Source organism: Bombus huntii, chromosome 1 (genome assembly GCF_024542735.1).
Source record: "Bombus huntii isolate Logan2020A chromosome 1, iyBomHunt1.1, whole genome shotgun sequence".
In the NCBI taxonomy this organism is placed as follows: domain Eukaryota; kingdom Metazoa; phylum Arthropoda; class Insecta; order Hymenoptera; family Apidae; genus Bombus; species Bombus huntii.
In genome coordinates this window covers 11,656,471-11,673,516 of record NC_066238.1, presented here as the reverse complement: position 1 = coordinate 11,673,516, position 17,046 = coordinate 11,656,471, and the positions used below count along the sequence as shown (strand labels likewise).

The 17,046-nt window shown below is 36.7% G+C and overlaps 3 protein-coding genes across 5 annotated transcripts in view; 2 read left to right on the top strand and 1 right to left on the bottom strand.

The window, feature by feature from the left end:
* LOC126864990 (coiled-coil domain-containing protein 102A) overlaps window positions 1-17,046 on the bottom strand; it is a 268,441-nt gene that overhangs the window by 248,660 nt on the left and 2,735 nt on the right. For all 3 annotated transcript variants that reach the window (XM_050616993.1, XM_050616985.1, XM_050616977.1), the window contains exon 7: window positions 16,333-17,024. Coding sequence is in view for 2 of the 3 variants with exons in the window: in XM_050616985.1 (XP_050472942.1) it covers window positions 17,002-17,024 (23 nt within the window). In the remaining variant the exon portion in view is untranslated. The remainder of the gene's footprint in view (window positions 1-16,332; window positions 17,025-17,046) is intronic.
* On the top strand, window positions 806-8,275 carry LOC126865002 (zinc finger protein 134-like). Its single transcript, XM_050617005.1, has 4 exons — window positions 806-1,040; window positions 1,548-3,328; window positions 4,668-5,498; window positions 5,654-8,275. The coding sequence occupies exons 2-4, from the start codon at window positions 3,256-3,258 to the stop codon at window positions 6,331-6,333; spliced, it is 1,584 nt and encodes a 527-aa protein (XP_050472962.1). The 5' UTR covers window positions 806-1,040; window positions 1,548-3,255; the 3' UTR covers window positions 6,334-8,275.
* Window positions 8,397-16,337, top strand: LOC126864945 (mucin-19-like). Its single transcript, XM_050616889.1, has 6 exons — window positions 8,397-9,627; window positions 10,341-10,442; window positions 10,507-10,662; window positions 10,733-11,120; window positions 11,197-11,310; window positions 11,448-16,337. Exons 1-6 carry the CDS (start codon window positions 9,568-9,570, stop codon window positions 15,092-15,094), a joined length of 4,467 nt encoding a protein of 1,488 aa, XP_050472846.1. The 5' UTR covers window positions 8,397-9,567; the 3' UTR covers window positions 15,095-16,337.

The window sequence follows — 17,046 nt, the reverse complement described above, 5'->3', positions numbered from 1 at the left end:
CCTCTAGATCTATCCAACTTCTCTTTTTACTTCACCACAATTTACACGTACTTCCTCCTCCGCACCTGGAGCTTCTCCAAGTGCGCGTTTTACGCGACACGTTCCATCGGAAACGCGTTCAGGCACCTGTAGATGCGCCCCGTCCGCTGGTTTATTAACATAGAGACCACGAGGTAAGTTACATCTTACGTATATTTGATGACATATAGAAGTTCGGATGGACAATCCATCGCTGAGAAAAGCTTCTGCGAGTTGCGTCAGTTGAGATGCTCGACACTCGTGACTTTATTTTTAGGTCCGCCGTCGATAGTACCATGATTGCAATAGAGTTGTCGAGACACCTGTTCTTCGAATCATTTCAAAGACGATTAGGATGTCGAGATTTATTCGATCTGAAAAAATGAACGAAGTATGTAAACTAGAAAGAGAAACATGAAAAGGATATTATCTATACATACAACTATATAATATCTTGTTTCTTAATGTCCATCAATTCCTTCTCCAATACAACGTTAGTCTACGATACTTAAATCTGAACCATTATTCTGTTGCCTCGAGATTTACGAGTGTCGATAAATGCAGCTTACACTTGGCATCGTATTTTCGCGACGAATAGAAGAGAAGCATCGTGAAACATCGACGCGGGACGAAAGAAGGTGGCAAGCAAATAAGAAAACGACGTAGGCTCTCGCAGTTTCATTGGTGGCTACAGGATAGAAGCAGGTTGGTGCGCTGGGTGGTTCTTCTGGAGCGACGCCAGGCGTCCGCCGAATTTAGCACCGCGACGCTGACTAACTCGCGTGGCATTCATTCAATCGCCGACCAAAAAGCCCGCTGCTTGCATAGTCTCTCGCTGCATAGTCTCTATTTGCACGAACGACGCCACTCACACTCAGAAAATCTGGCTTTCCTTTCCATTTTTCTCCTTTTTAAGCGCTCTACGAATCACGTTAAAATTTATCGCGTATGCTTCGATACCTGGAAGCGTGCAACAATCCTTCGTCGTGGTTCATTGTTCAGTTACATCGATAGGAAACGAGGTAATTAATAAAGCCCTTTTCAGCAAAATCATCTGTGATATTATTATACGATCGTGCAGAATATATAATCGATAAAGTGTGACTGAAATAGAAGTGTCATTTTATTAATAACGACTTGTTATTAATAAAACATTGCAGAGTATCTTAAAGTATGATAGTCGCTTCCCATGAAAATATAATGTTTATTTTTAAAAAATTCCACGGAAAAAGCGTGGAAGGTTACGAAGCAAGAGGAAGAAGACGTTTAAGAATTGTAGCTGATTTCTCGTCATTTGCAACGAAAGTTTATAATATTATTAGTGTGGTTTCCATCGTTTTCTCGAAATACTTGTAGCATCGAGTTCGAGGAAATTTCACTCATCTCGTAAGCAAAAAGACTGTGTGTCCCGATGAATCGCGTCTGCCATCTTTGCGCTTTTTCCGTTTCTCCGTCATGACGGTCAAAAGATGCCGCATACTAAACGACACACGTTCCTTTCCCTTCCCTTTCTTCTTTTCTCGGTTCAGTGGCAGTTAATGAACATCGGACGCGTGCCACGGATCCCACAAAATCTGTCTACCAACGGTGGCTTCGCACAAAAATAGAATGCTATCCCTTCATTTGCCAACTGGTAAATATCGTTTCAATAATATGCTTTCTTCCGTTTGTTTCATTTGTTTTTACCGATTCTCTGGATTCGTGCCTTTAAATCTTAAATATCAACACTTCAATGCAGATAAAATTTTATTTGACGACTTAAAAATTATTTTACATTAAAACGATGCTTCGTCCGTGTTGTTAATTGAAATTGGATGTAAATCTTTTTCGTGACAACGCCTCTTAGCACCTCGGTTCATATCAAATTTAACGCACTCTAAATGCACTTTATATGTTTGCACCTGTTCATGTCCATCCGGAAGCAGTTTCATAACTCATCAAGTTTCTTAAAGCGAATGCAGTAATAAGAACACTTTGTTCGATTCTTACTGGTTCATCAATATTACATTAGAACAAAGTGTTCAGTGACCGCACATGAGCTACAGGTCGACATTTCCTACAGATAAACGAATACGTAGGCCTCCAACCTACCTTCCCCCACGTATTTCGACCCACGTCAAAGAAAAAATAAATCTTCGTTACGCTTCCTTACGAACGCGCAACAATTCAGCTGAAAAAAGCTCAGTATAATTTTCCACCTTGAAACCATCTAATATGTCTTATATTTCCAAATCAAATCCAAAAATACAGAATTACTTCAAACTGAAGCTTTAACTACCTATTAAACATTAGAACGAACTTATAAGGATTCAAATAACACACAAAACGATGTTATCAGTCGATAACATTTTGGCGACTTATTAAAACGAAAATTGTTTTCGAAGCTTGAATGAAAAAATCTTAAATTAAGAGACCTATTTTGTTTTCTCTTTTCTCGTAATGATAGTTTTAAACTCAGCCAGTATTAAATTTTGATAAAATATTATGTATAGGAAGTGTTCGAATTTTCAAGAGTATTTTGCCCAATGAATTACATAAAATTTCAATAAGGTAAACATTACAGTTTTCTAACAAACATAACGCAATTTCTAACAAATAAGAGAAGAAACTTCTGGTCGGTACTTAAATGAGTGCCTAAGCGAGTGTAAATAAAAAAATGATAATAAGCAAAAATCGTCATTAGTTTCAATCTAAAGAGCTTTTAATATTCAATCTTTTACGCGTGTACTCGTGCACAACATTGTCCCCGTTCACGCTCGATTGAAAAAGCGACACGGATGTGCATACAGTGGTCGCACACTTCGCCACCACTCAAACAGAAGCAGCGACGACACACGAGCCAGTCGGGCACCCTTCTGAGCGCGTGCAACGCGGTGCGCAGCAGCTGAAGAAGAAGAAGACGATGACGAAGAGACGGCGGAGGGCGAGGGAGGCTGCGCTGCTATATGTAGTCCCGAATCTTAGCCGGAGCAACTATTACGCCCGAAATTCTCGAGGCGGACGCACCCCCGTGTTTAGCAACAGGTAGAAGATACGCGAGAGATTACTTAAAACCGCGCGGCATCATCTTCAATCCGGGGGTTCAACGTTCTTTCGCGGTATTCTTCAACATAAAGTAACACTTGCAATTAGTGACCGTGTGTGACAGTGAAGTTAGATCAGACAGATCTAAGGTATGGTTTGTGTGATTCCAAGAGTCAAATAGAGAGAAGAAGGCAAATTACAATAAAGAAGAAAATGCCGAGGGCATTTCTAATCACCCACCGACGATACAATGGAGTCGAAGAAGAGTTTGATGGATCCGGAAGAGGTACGTCCGCTTTCGTAACTGTCTCTTTGAATATTCCTTGCTTATCCCGTGCCAGGAATTTTTTTTCATCTTCTGCGCTGTATCTCCGTTTTAAAAATAAACCTTAACGCGTCCTCTTCGTCGAAAAACCTGTAAAGATTGCTATTTCTTATTCATCAATTCGATTTTATGTTCGATTTTACATGCAGCTTTACGTTCCATTTGGTTTTGCGTTCAGTTTCATGTATTCGTCAAAAAACTTTTAGTTATGAGAAAACAGTACATTGAAAGTTCAAAGGTTAAGACGAAAGTTCCATTAATGGTAATGTTAGCGCCTCAAAAACGTAAATGTAGGTACTTGAGCCGGAGCAAGCAAAATTTTCGCGCTGCTTACGTCCATCTCGTCAATCAAAGTTTCTGACCACAAGCCAAGAGAATTTGCTGGTCGTTGCTTCGTGATTAAGGTGGTACATCATGCAGATTTAAGAATAGGAGACGCTAGATGCGTCACGAAACTAACACGACGCATACCGTCGCGATGCCGTCAACCCCTCCAGAACTTTCATACAAACGCATATGTATGTGTACATTGAGGTACGCAGAAAATACAAGAATTAAATAGAGAGAGAAGAATAAGTTAGAAGATAGAGAGAGAAAGATAGCTACTCTATTTCTGTTCTCTTCAAAAACAGAGCAGGCGGTATACTCGTGAAGGTGCTTCGTGTTTCACGAAGCGCCTTGATACATGGATTCAAAGTCATAAATATGGATCTCTTTGTTCGGCACGGTTTACGATTTAAATACATAAAGTGTAAGTTAAATTCATAAAAAGAAATTCCAGAAATAAGAAATCCTCTGTTCTTTGAGCGAAATTTTTCTATAAGCTTCTGTTAATATGCGCAGAGCGGTACCACCTGTTTCAAGTTTCATCAAAGAGATTGATATATGATACAGAAACGTCGTTTCCTAAAAACTAGTTATAAAGAATGAGGCGCCAGAACATGATGCATTTCCTCGTTGCACAAGAATGACGCGAAAATGTCACTAATTTCAAAACAGCCGCGTACAACGAAATCAAACTATCAATTGGAAGTTCTTTTAGTTTGATCACGAGATTTCCGTTGGAAATTCGCCAACACGCACCGAAATCGTAGAAATCTCCACTAACAATGATAAATGTTTCCACGTGCGGCATTTTGAACTTCCTTCAATTTTATTATCCGACGTGATAGTCTAGTGGTAATATCTCATATTGTCTAAATGTTCATACTGTTAAACGTAAAATTCGTAATAACAAAAATACCTTGCAGAGGAATAAAAGAGACTAATGATAAATCTAATTTTTGTCGATCTTTCATAGATTTCAGTCCTGAAAGAGGAGTAAGACTGGCCGATTACAGTGGAAACCATCCAACTTCTGACGGCGCTAGCGAATGCGGTAGCGAAACATCGTCAGATTGTCCCGAAGAATTGTACAATCTCACAAAATTGGCAGAAGTGAGCTTAGCCGCAGCCGCTGGTACGTTAATTCATCCCAACAACGTGATTTATCAGCAACCAGCTTCGCCTAGATGTGCTCAATTTTCGGACAAATGCGGCAGAATAATGACCCCACGAGCAAAACAGCAAGAATCGCAATTTCAAGATCACCCAGAGACCCTCGAAGATGAACAGACACTTGGTGAAAGAACGAGACTCTTCTTCGAGAGGATCGAGTGCGAACGTGAGATTTTACAGAATCGTTCAAAGAGGAACACAGTTTTAGGCATCCACGTTTCACCTCATTCTCATCAGTTGCAAGAGGAACGTCAAAGTCTCGAAGCCTCTGAGAATTCGCTCGATAAAGCTGAATTGGAATCAATTCAGTCCACACCCTCGACTATCTGTCAAAACCGAAGAACAACCTCGACTTCAACGGAGACGTCAAAATCCGAAGACAATGAGGATCACGAATGTCCTGACTGTGGAAAAAAGTACTCGACATCGTCTAATTTGGCCAGACATCGACAAACGCATAGATCTCTTGGAGACAAGAAAGCCAGAAGGTGTCCACACTGCGATAAAGTCTATGTCAGTATGCCTGCGTTCAGTATGCACGTTAGAACGCATAACCAGGGGTGCAAGTGCCATTATTGCGGCAAGTGTTTCTCGAGGCCGTGGCTCCTGCAGGGACACATACGTACTCATACAGGTGAGAATTTAAACAAAAATATTATTTTATACGTCGCTGATAGAGTGAATGATGTATTACGTAACCAATAAAATATATAAATACGTCGATTTTTATCAAATAATAATTACCTGCCCACCATGTAATTCAACGACATTTCCCTTTTTGTATACTAGGCGAGAAACCATTCAAATGTACGATCTGCAATAAAGCGTTTGCTGACAAGTCAAACTTACGCGCCCACATACAAACGCACTCGAACACCAAACCATATGTATGCGGTCGCTGCGGTAAAGCATTTGCTCTGAAGTCGTATCTCTACAAACATGAAGAGTCATCATGTATGAGAGCGCATCATCGATCATCTGCGGATAAAGCCGATGGGAACGATCAAAAAGCAACATCGTCGTCAACAAAATCCTGTGCTCCGCTGGCATCTTCTTTGAACAGACTACAAACAACGTCGTGCGTCACGGCATCCCCTACCAGCGTTATCGTTCCTCGCTTGGGTCTCAATCGCGATCAAAATAATTCATCTTCGGCGTTTTCCGCTATCATTAGGCACACCAGGGTTCCCGATGCATCAGTGACACCTCCGCCATCAAAACGTTTCTACAGAGAGAAAACCCCAGGCGAAGAACGAGAGAGGAAAGCACCTGATAACACAACCAAAAATCCAGAGTGTGTGTCCAGAATGGTCATTAGAACTTCCGTTATATCTCCTAATCCGGAACATCTTAGTCGCTTCAACAATGACAGTCAAACCTCTTCTAACAGTTATGATTTTTCCGACCCTGCGAGGTCTTCCGCATTTTCCCAGCCGACAACGATGACACTTAATTTAGCTATTGCATAGAATAACCGCATATCGAAGAAAAGAAGAATATTCGTCCAAAATGCTAGAACAAAACTACGGCAAGTATTTTTAGCGAATAACGATAGCAATATTATCGTACATAGATACACCAAAGATTATTTTATACTCATGAAACGTTCAATCTGGGTTTGAATGTGTATCATAAGCATGAAAGAACTACAATCTACATCAAAAAATATGAATGATTAAATAATCGCTTCATAGAGATACAAAGACGTAATTACTTACTAGCAACTAGTGTCATTCCTATCAATATTAAGATAAGTTCGTTAAGTTTTAATGGGAAACGTTTGAAATTCTATTATCTTACTTACTGACATCTTTCTATGAGCAATGAACACCCATTTCTATATAGTTAAGTATATGGAGTCAATTTTGAGATGAGTTCAACGAGGATAAGAAATATTATAGAGATTACTTATATCACGAATATTATTCCACACACCTTCCTAATTAGGGACCATCTAGCACATAGTCATATTAACGATAAAATTGTGAATTATCAATTCCTAGTGTTGTGCCTTAAATACTATTCGTACGTAGTTACAATTTTTTAAAGACATATCACGCGTATTAAGAAACAAAACTAATTTATTGATTTAAAGTGAAATGCAGTGCCTATATGCATACCTATCTTAGTATTAGTTGCATTGATCAAATTTTCCAAGCTCTTCTAGGCAGCTAAAAATTCCTCGAGGCTTGAAACTAACAATACACTGAAGTGTAGATTACCAACGAATACCAATCAAATTATATGTAGACATTCATATAATTGTGAAATAGTATAAAAATAAGTGAAAAGAATAGAACTATTTTTAGTTCAAGCAATCTGTATATAAGAAATTACATTTTTCAAGAACTTGTAACTTTACAACGTCTTGTTTAAAATGTATGTTAGACGTTTACATTGAACTACATATTTTTATTACGGTGGTCAAATTCAAATTTGGCAAAATTAATCATTGAAGTGTATAAAGTAAAGCGGAAAAATATTGAATAGCAATTAGGATTTCCATTAAAACAACAGATAACGTGGATAAATGTAATTTTGGATCACATTTTTCTACAAGTATATATCTAAGGAAACACATAGTTTTATATTGTAGTACGTTAATCGCGTTTTTAAATACGAACGCGTATTGTCTGTGATTCGAGTTTTCATAAACGGAACCGACGGCCATATGCAATCTAGTAGCCCTCTAGTGGTCGTATTATGTAATTAAGAATTTTTTTTGTTTTCGATACGTTACCGATCATCGGTAACGATCTGAGTGTAAACTAGTCCAATCCGATCTGCTATTCTATGCGCAACCCATCGAATTTTTGTTGATTTGTACTGCATATGTATATTATGTATGAAATGGTTCACGCATATCTTTCATAATCTTTCTAATCTTTTTTCGTAATTACTTACATGGTGATTTAAGAAAAATGAAATTACTTTTCTCGGCTAAAATAAAAACTTACAAGAGGACGGTTGCACAGAAAATCGAATAGCAGCGGTTTTATAATAAAGATTTCACGTAGTTTATCTATTTTTTCACAGTAATGTCATACATTAGAACACGTGTTTGTAATAACCTGAAATCAAAAGCGAGCACAAGTACTTGTATCCTAGTCATCGATCTGTTACGAAGATTAAACACAGAACATTAAATTACATCCCAAAATGTAATGTTATATTGTATAGTTATGTAAAATCACATGTTGTAAATAGCATTCCCTACATTATACATTAGTATATATCTAGAATGTCACAAATAGTCCTAATAATTAACACAGTTGTAATGTATTTTCGTTTTACGTATGTAATGTACCATTTGTACATTGGAGTGCCTAAGCAAACATTTTACCAATTTTTCTACGAATTGTGCAAGTCATATCTATTAAAATGAAAAAAATATACGTATAGCTATATATACTTGATAGTGTGTATAATATTTTTGTAAAAACCCATTCTAATTTTAATTGCTTACAATTTTGCTTATTAATTTTTATCTATATTTTGCTTTTTTCATATTCTAAAATGGAAGAGAAGGAAAACGGAACTATTCAAGAAACGTTAGCTACGCTTTTTATACGCAATTATAGTCGAAAAATTTTCAAAGAATAAAAAATATATTTATGGTAAAGATTCACTTAACACAGCTTCATAACTAGACAGCTATATAGCGCGTATTAATATAATTGCCAAATACGAATAATCCAACTTTTACTCATCCAACTTTTTCTATTGCTGATGAACTATGCGATAGTTTAATAACACTTCGAAGAAGAGCAAACAACGACTTTCTGTATTTACCAAATGGATTGGAGTTTATAATTAGGGCAATGAAGGGGAACACATCTATCTTAGTCAGTCGATGATGGTCACATAAACTGACTTTAGGCGATATCATGCACGATTAGAAAGATATTTGCGTCTTGGAAAGTAAGGCAGCGAAATGGTATGGTGAAATAGATTACTCTTATCCAAAAGTAATTTTGCGTAAATAGGAATATCATCTTCGAAATACTATGTGCGATCAAAGCAAAAAGAAGGTGTCATCTTAAGTTGGCGTTGATAAACAAATAAAAAATACTAAAAACAAAAAATAATGGGTATATTATTTTAACGATCTTTTTTACTATATATGTATTCCTGTATAGCAATACAAGTAGCTTTTTTTAATAAAAGTTTGGTCTAAATACTTGGTAATTGATAAAATAGAATTTGTAATAAATTGAATACAAATAAATGAATAGCTGTTCAAAGAATATGAATTAGATAAAATGGCCTAGATCTGACTTTGTTTGTCTTTTATTTCCATTATTTCTTCATATATTCTAAAGATTCTCCGCACAACTTCATGAATATTGTTATTATAAAAGCATAAAAATGCTTGTGAAAACATGCCGGTAAGGAGATCTGGACATCATGAGACGACATAAGATAACGTGATGCTTATAAGACTGCAGACGCACTTCATATCACGATTTACATACCCACGCTTCTTAGAATTTCCCCTATCAAACTATTCCCCCACCCAAGCTTCAATTCAAATCCTCATACTTCTTGATCTCTTTGCAAGATCGAGTGTAAGTAAGCCGAAGAAGAAGAAAAACAGGGAAGAGGTACTACATATTTGGAGGGAATCGGCGAATGAATTTACTAGAACTACCGCTAAATAGAAGCCAACAGTCGCAGCGAAGGCCTCAAAGTAAACTGGAGCCATGCGACCGATCCTTGTCATCCTGGTTTTCTTCTCGGGATCAGTACTCTCAAAATACTATGTAAGTTGTCATCCATTATTTTTCATTTCAATTTTTTAATTTTTTAATCTTTAAAACATTTGCTCGCAACGAATGAATTTAATCTAAAGCATGTTTAAAAATATTCATAAAAAAAAAGTTATGGATGTCTAATTAAATATATTCGTTTTTAAATTATTTACAAATCAAAATATTGTAGACACATTATAGAGTATATTAATATCTAAGTCAGATAATAAGAAAAGTACGTAATTTATTATAATGAATAATTCATATACAATGAATTTCTTTATGTACCTTTCCCAATTCGAATAAAACTTACTCAATTTTTTAATACAAATTAAATATTAGTGTGACTCTAGCTAGTTGAGAGGCCAAAGATTTGGAGATCAAAGTTCATAAGATAAGTTGGTAGGAAATCAACTCGACCCGTTCCTAATTCCTATATTCGATTAGTTTTCTTTTCTTTTACGTCTCCTTTTATTTTGTTTGTCTTATCACAAAATGTTATCAATTATTATGTATTGTTTAGAAATAAATTTAAGTAATACACATTTTGAAGAGATTAAGATTCGAATATTGTATTTAAAAAGTGTAAAAAGTGTAAAAAGTATAAAAAGTGTAAAACAATTTTTTTAGATTTAAAAATTATCTTATAAAAAACTATATTGTTCGTTTTACGTACTTTTTTAATCTCAATAATTCCCTTAATAATTTTCATTCTTCGTTCATAGGAAAAAAAACGCTTTGACCGCTCCATCTATGATGACTTTGAAATACCGAATGTTAGCAAGCACTTAATAAAGAAGCAATGGACATTTACTGATTATGAAACGGTAATGAGAACTTTTACTCACCGAAATTGTATAAACAATATTTTATAATTTTTATTTCTTACAGCATTTTAGTGCATATAAAGATAGAGAAGAAAACAATTGCTATGTAGAGAAACTAGAAGACAATATCGCTGCAGAAGGATTTTCAGAAAATGGAATTGAACAGAAGCAAACATCAAAAGTTCTTTATGCTCCAAACGAAGTTTTGACAAAATTAGAGGTAACACATTACTGATATTGTTAACATTATTATTACTTATATAATACAAAAAATAATTTACCTTTGACAGGCATGGCAAATTGCAGGGGCTAGAATAGTTGATTTCTGTAATGGCCACAAAATTATTTTACTACAAAAAACTATTCCAATATTCGAACAAACGATAGATCCTTTTTTTAATATACTTCCCCTGGATGAAAATGATATCGTAACAAGAAGAGTAGCTGATATACTTCTAACACCACTGATAAGTCGAGCTAAGAGACAAGTCGCGCTTGAAGAAAGGCAGAAGCTTAATAAAAACTTTAAACAAAATCGTTTGCGTCGTCAAGTACAACCATCTCCAGGAAAATTTCGAGGACAGACACAATCTCAATACTTAAGTATCGGTAATAATGAACAGAAAGAAGGCAAGGCCGAGGCTGAAGCTACTCAACAATCTTCCCGCGCAGTTGTTAGTGCGTAATTAAGAAAACATTTTTACTATGTTATTGCATGATTTTTTGCATTTTTGTTATTGCAAAACATTTTTAGCTGGAAGCAATGGTATGGGGCAAGCACAAAGTATGTCATTGGGTAGTAATGGATGTGAAGATTGTTCCAAATATACTGATGAAAATGTTCCAGATAGATATGTTCAAATTCCAGGTATTGTAAATATTGCTATCCGAAAACACAATTTCGCATACCGTTATATGCACAATGAATAACATATCAGTGAATTTTCATTCTAATCTTCTGAATTTTTCGAACTTTCTATTGTACATTAACTAATGCTTCTTCAGCAATCAAACAGCCAGGAGATAATACTGTTAGACAATCTGGTATGATCACTCCTGGAATGGGTACAACTTATCCTAGTAAAATACCTGCTAGTACAGTTCGAGACCACATGCCTTACCTTAGTGGAGGTGCAATGTATCCTGGACGTATACCTGACATTGCAACTGGTAGTGATGCATCATATCCAACAAGAGTAGGTGGCACAATTTATCCCGGAAATATACCTACTACAATTGATGGTAGAGTAGTCCATTCTGGAAGTGTACCTGGAGGAACTGTACCTGGTACAACAACTGCTGGTGGTGTAGCATATCCTGGAGGAGTTCCTAGCACTATAACAGGTGGTGGTGCAGTTCACCCTGGTGGTTTGCCTGGTACTGTAATAAGTAGGCGTATACCTTATTCTGAAGGTCCACCTCGTACTACCACTGGTGATGGTGTAGCTTACCCTGGAGGTATACTTACTACTACAACCGGTGGTGGTATTGCTTACCCTGGAAATATACCTATTACTACAACTGGTGGTGGTGTTGCTTACCCTGGAAGTGTATCTAGTACTGTAATTGATGGTGGTACAGTTTACCCTGGAGGTGTACCTAGTACTACAATTACTGGTAGTACAGTTTACCCTGGAGGTGTACCCAGTACTACAACTGGTGGTGATGTTGCTTACCCTGGAGGTGTACCTAGTACTACAATTACTGGTGGTACAGTTTACCCTGGAGGTGTATCTAGTGATGGTGCAGCTTATCCTGGAAGCATGCCTGGTACAACAATTGGTGGTGGTGTAACTTATCCAGGAAGTATGCCTAGTACAACAACTGGTGGTGGTATAGCCTATTCTGGAAGCATTCCTGGTATAACAACTGGTGGTGGTGTAACTTATCCTAGAGGAGTGCCTGGTACTGTAACAGGTGATGGTGTAGTTCATCCTGAAAGTGCACCTGGTACAACAACTGGTCGTGGTGTAGCTTATCCTGAAGGAGTGCCTAGAACTTTAACAGGTGGTAGTACAATTTACCCTGGAGGTGTGTCTGGTACTACAACTGGTCACATTGCTTATCCTGGAGGTGTGGCTGGTACTACAATTGGCGGTACTGTAGCTTACCCTGGAGGTGTACCTAGTACTACAACTGGTGGTGGTGTAACTTATCCTGGAGGTGTACTTGGTACTACTACTGGTGATGCTGCAGTTTATCCCGGAGGTCTGCCTGGTACTACAACTGCTGGTGGCATAGCACACCCTGGAATAATTTCTGGTACAGCAACTGGTGGTGGCATAGCTTATCCTAGGGGTGTACCTGGTACTACGACTAGTGATGATGTTACTTATCCTGGAGGAGTACCTGGTACTGTAACTGGTGGTAGTGTACCTTACCCGAGTGGTGTTTATACTAGTGGTACTGTACCAGATACCAGAGATACTCTTCATGGCCAAATTATAACAGACTCAAAAGCAATTGGAGATACTAATGTGTATCCCAGTGGACAGTCCCCTACACAATTTTTTGGAACACCAGGTACACCAAGGACTTTTCCTGGTCGTCCTGCTGATGTTACAAGTGTTTATGGCGGTGGTATTTCACCACCAGCAAGTCAATTAGGAGAAACTGTACATTATCCAGGAAACGTGATATCAGGTAGAAAGATTGATGGAGACATTATACCAGGAATATCTGTCACAGCTCCAAGTGGCGGTATTACCTATTCTACAGGTACTGCACCAGGAACAAGTAATCTTGATGGTACAAGAGATTCTTTTCAAGGAAAATATTCAGAAAATCGTGCAATAATACCGCCGAGCTACCCATTGCAAGGACAATATCCTGGCAGTTCAAGATGGCAAGATAAAGGAGCTTTAACTTCAAGTCTTGTAGGGCATGGACAAGTAATTGAACAATACCCAGGTGAAGGACAAGGTATCAGACAATATCCTGGTAGTATACAGTATCCATCCAACATAAGATCCATAACAAATACTGGAGAGATTCCTCAATATTATCAACAACCTAGTAATCTTTTACCTGTAGAAAATGATAACTCTAATTCTCAAGCATCTAGTTCTGTAAAACAAACAGATTCAGGTACTCAAGCAAGCGCATCAGCTCAAGGCAAGTTTCAACAAGGTACAGCTCAATCTCAAGTAACAGGTACTTATAGTGGTTCTGGATCATTCTCAGCTCAAGCTGGTAGTACTGACATAAATAAAAGTGCACAAGCTGAAATTAATGGTGGTAAAGGAGGTGTAGTAAGCAATGCTCAAGGAGTTGGTGGTTATGGAAAGAGTCAAACACAAGTTCAATTAAATTCAGAATTAGGTGCCACAACAACAGGTGCACAAAGTAGTGGCTGGAATCATGGTACAAATTCCCAAGTACAAGCAAGCTCCAAAGGTGGAATGGCAGATGCTCAAGCAAATGGTGAAGGAAGTACTTCAAGTCAAGCTCAAATTGGTTTTCAACCATATCTTAAGACAGATGAAAAAATTGAAAGATATTCGAAACCATTCCACGGAGGTGGAACAGCCTCTGCTCAAAGTGGAGCATATACAGGTCAATCTCAATCGCAACTTGAAGGATCTTTCCAATATGGAATTACTTATACTGGTGCTGCACAAGCAGGATCGGGATCTGGTGCAGCAACTTCTAGAAAGCCATTCAACTTCAATCTTACGGATAGTGAGCTATTTAAACCATTCAAACCATCTTATGGACCACAAATTGTACAGAAGAATAGTAGTGAAAGGATAAATACAGCCCCAGATAATGAATATAATCAAGACAAACTTCAGTCAGGTTTACAAACTAGTTCTAGTTTCCAAAGAAGAACTTTTACTAAGCCAGATGACAATTCACGAAATATTACTAGTAAACCAGATCAATCTGTTGAGAAGTCCCAATTGGATGATTCAGTATATGATTATGAAGAAGAATATAATGGTGAAGATTATGACATGTCATCATTTCAAACTTCAATGAATCCGAAGATTTCAAAAAGCTATGCTGCAGAACAAAATAATAGTAATTATCAATTACAAACATTACATGTTGCAGCTGGAAATCAGTATGACGTTCACGTGAAACAAGATACTAATGCAGCACAAGTTGGTGATGTCCTCCAACCTGGTCAATCATTACAATCGAGGTACACTATACCACCTGGCTTTCGTGGTAGAGTAATATCTGTAGCTGGTGATAAAATTATTACTCATGGCGATGGGAAATCTCAATCTCAAACAGTTTCCCTGATTCCAAAAGAACCAAATTTAACTTACGAAAATAAATCACCTATTTCAGAAATCAGATCTCTTAAAACTAATCATGAAAGATTAATAGAAAGTCATGCTGCATCTAAAGAAAAGCAAAAAAATACTTTTCCACAAATCCGATATCAAACTTCAACAGAATATCCGAAATACAATTCTAATGTACCAATGAAACCAAGTTATTATACAATAACAAACAGCATTGCTGGTAAACTAGATGGTAGAAATTCACCAAGAAAGTATGAACATCGTTATTACACGAAAAGTTCAACTTGTGGATATTTTACATTCTCTTGCAATATTGTATATGGTTCTAATGGTAGAACAAAAATTTGCAAACCAAAAATGCCGACATATCCCGATGGTACTCCCATGAAATGTTAAATAGTGATTATAAGGTATAAAAACTCTCTTGTATTGTTTAAAAAAACTTAGTTTTTATTCGTAGATTATTTTATACTTTACTAATATTAGAGATATTTTTTTATTACAATTTAGATTATTCTTCTTGTTTATCCTTGCATTAATATTTATGATCATTCATACATCTTATGAATGTAATAATATTTCTATTATTTCTTTCACATATACACACTACATATCATTTTTATTGAGGTACTTGTACTGAGTGTACATTATAAATTTAATGCTGCATCAAATTTTAGTATCTAACCTTTTTTATCAATAAAACATATATTAAACAAATAAAGGATTCTACTTTCTATTCGCCTTCAAATATTAATTACATCAATTAATAAATATATATGACCTCTTTTAAATTCATTACAGTCAAGCTTGAATTTAAATAGTTCTTCTACTTAAAATTAGGGCATTAACTTCCATATAATATAGACATAGGTACATTCACGATTTTTTAGACCTTATTTTACAAACCACGCACATATAAATATCAGGTATCATAGATGGTACAGATAATCTCTCATTATCTAACTTCACCAGTCTTTAGGTAAGAAACAAAATTTGAAATTACATACATATATGTCGGAGAAGAGTCAGGAACAGGGTTGTGGGCGTTTGATGGACCTCCCTTGGAATTGGCCATCGTTGTGTGATAACGAAGATACGACCTGATGCTACGAGTATGGACACCACTGATTCGACAATCAACAGAGGTGGTTGGGCACTTGCGATGTTAGTGACGTTGGTCTTAGGTTCGATGACGAATCCACGGTCAACGGGATGAAAGATATACTTGCTCTAACTCAAACTCACTGATCGTCAGGCGCTGCTCCCTTCGTCGGTGGGATCTCAAGAAAGAATGAATTTTCGTCCCAATGATGCCACAGAGGAAAACTATGATGGGGTGTGTCTGAGGACACGAGATCATCGGATTCGTTGGGTATAGCTCTCGTTCCGAAAGTAAGGGAAATTGACGTCGCTGTCAATTGGTCAGTTTGGGACAAAGACTGTCTGTCCTTTTGGAAAATCTTAATTGCCGGAAAAACCCAGGTTTTATAGCGGGTCCTCGGGCTAACTGGACTTGTGCTGTGTACGTGCCTCAACATCAGGTATTCATTGTCCTCAGGAACCGTTGGAATGTTTTACTGTCAGATACCTCTATGGGTATTTCCTTTAATGAGGGTCATACTACCGCTCCATACCTTTGTTAGATGAAGCGCCCGTCCCGTTGACCGCGGCTACGTTCGGCGACTAATGGTCGCCTTGAGCCCAAGTTTATTATCACAAATCGCAAACAAGTACAATTGGGCAGGATAACGGCAAATTGTTTAATTACGACTGTAAACTTTAATTACGATTTTACGGATTTTCCCGAAGTTCCAGAGGGACGGCTCCGGTGTCCTTTCATCTCCGACATATATGATTTAAGTTATATACATTATTTATATACATACAGTAAAAATATTTAAAACATAATACATTGGAATGTGAATTTTTACAAATAAGAAATATTTAAAATATTCACAAAAGTGTTCATAGTATAAAACATTACAAAAAGAATTATATATATATATACAGTTATATGTAAAATTAATAAGAAAGAGCAAATTATAATACAAACTTGAAAAAATAGTCTAATTTAAACAATAATACAATACTGAAATAGACAATAATATTTCATTATTTCAGTTCAGTTATCAAATAAATAAGTTCTTATACATTTAACAGGGTTTTGACATAATTCAAAAGTATTGCTACATCGACTGGTGTATACATTTTGGAAAATATGGAAAAAATTGCTTTTCACATTCCAAGTTTCACATTTATCATTGCTCGAATTAATTTAATATTATTATTAAAATGAGTGAATACTAGGCCTCCTGTGGCTCATACTCTGAAATAGTATTTATATGATT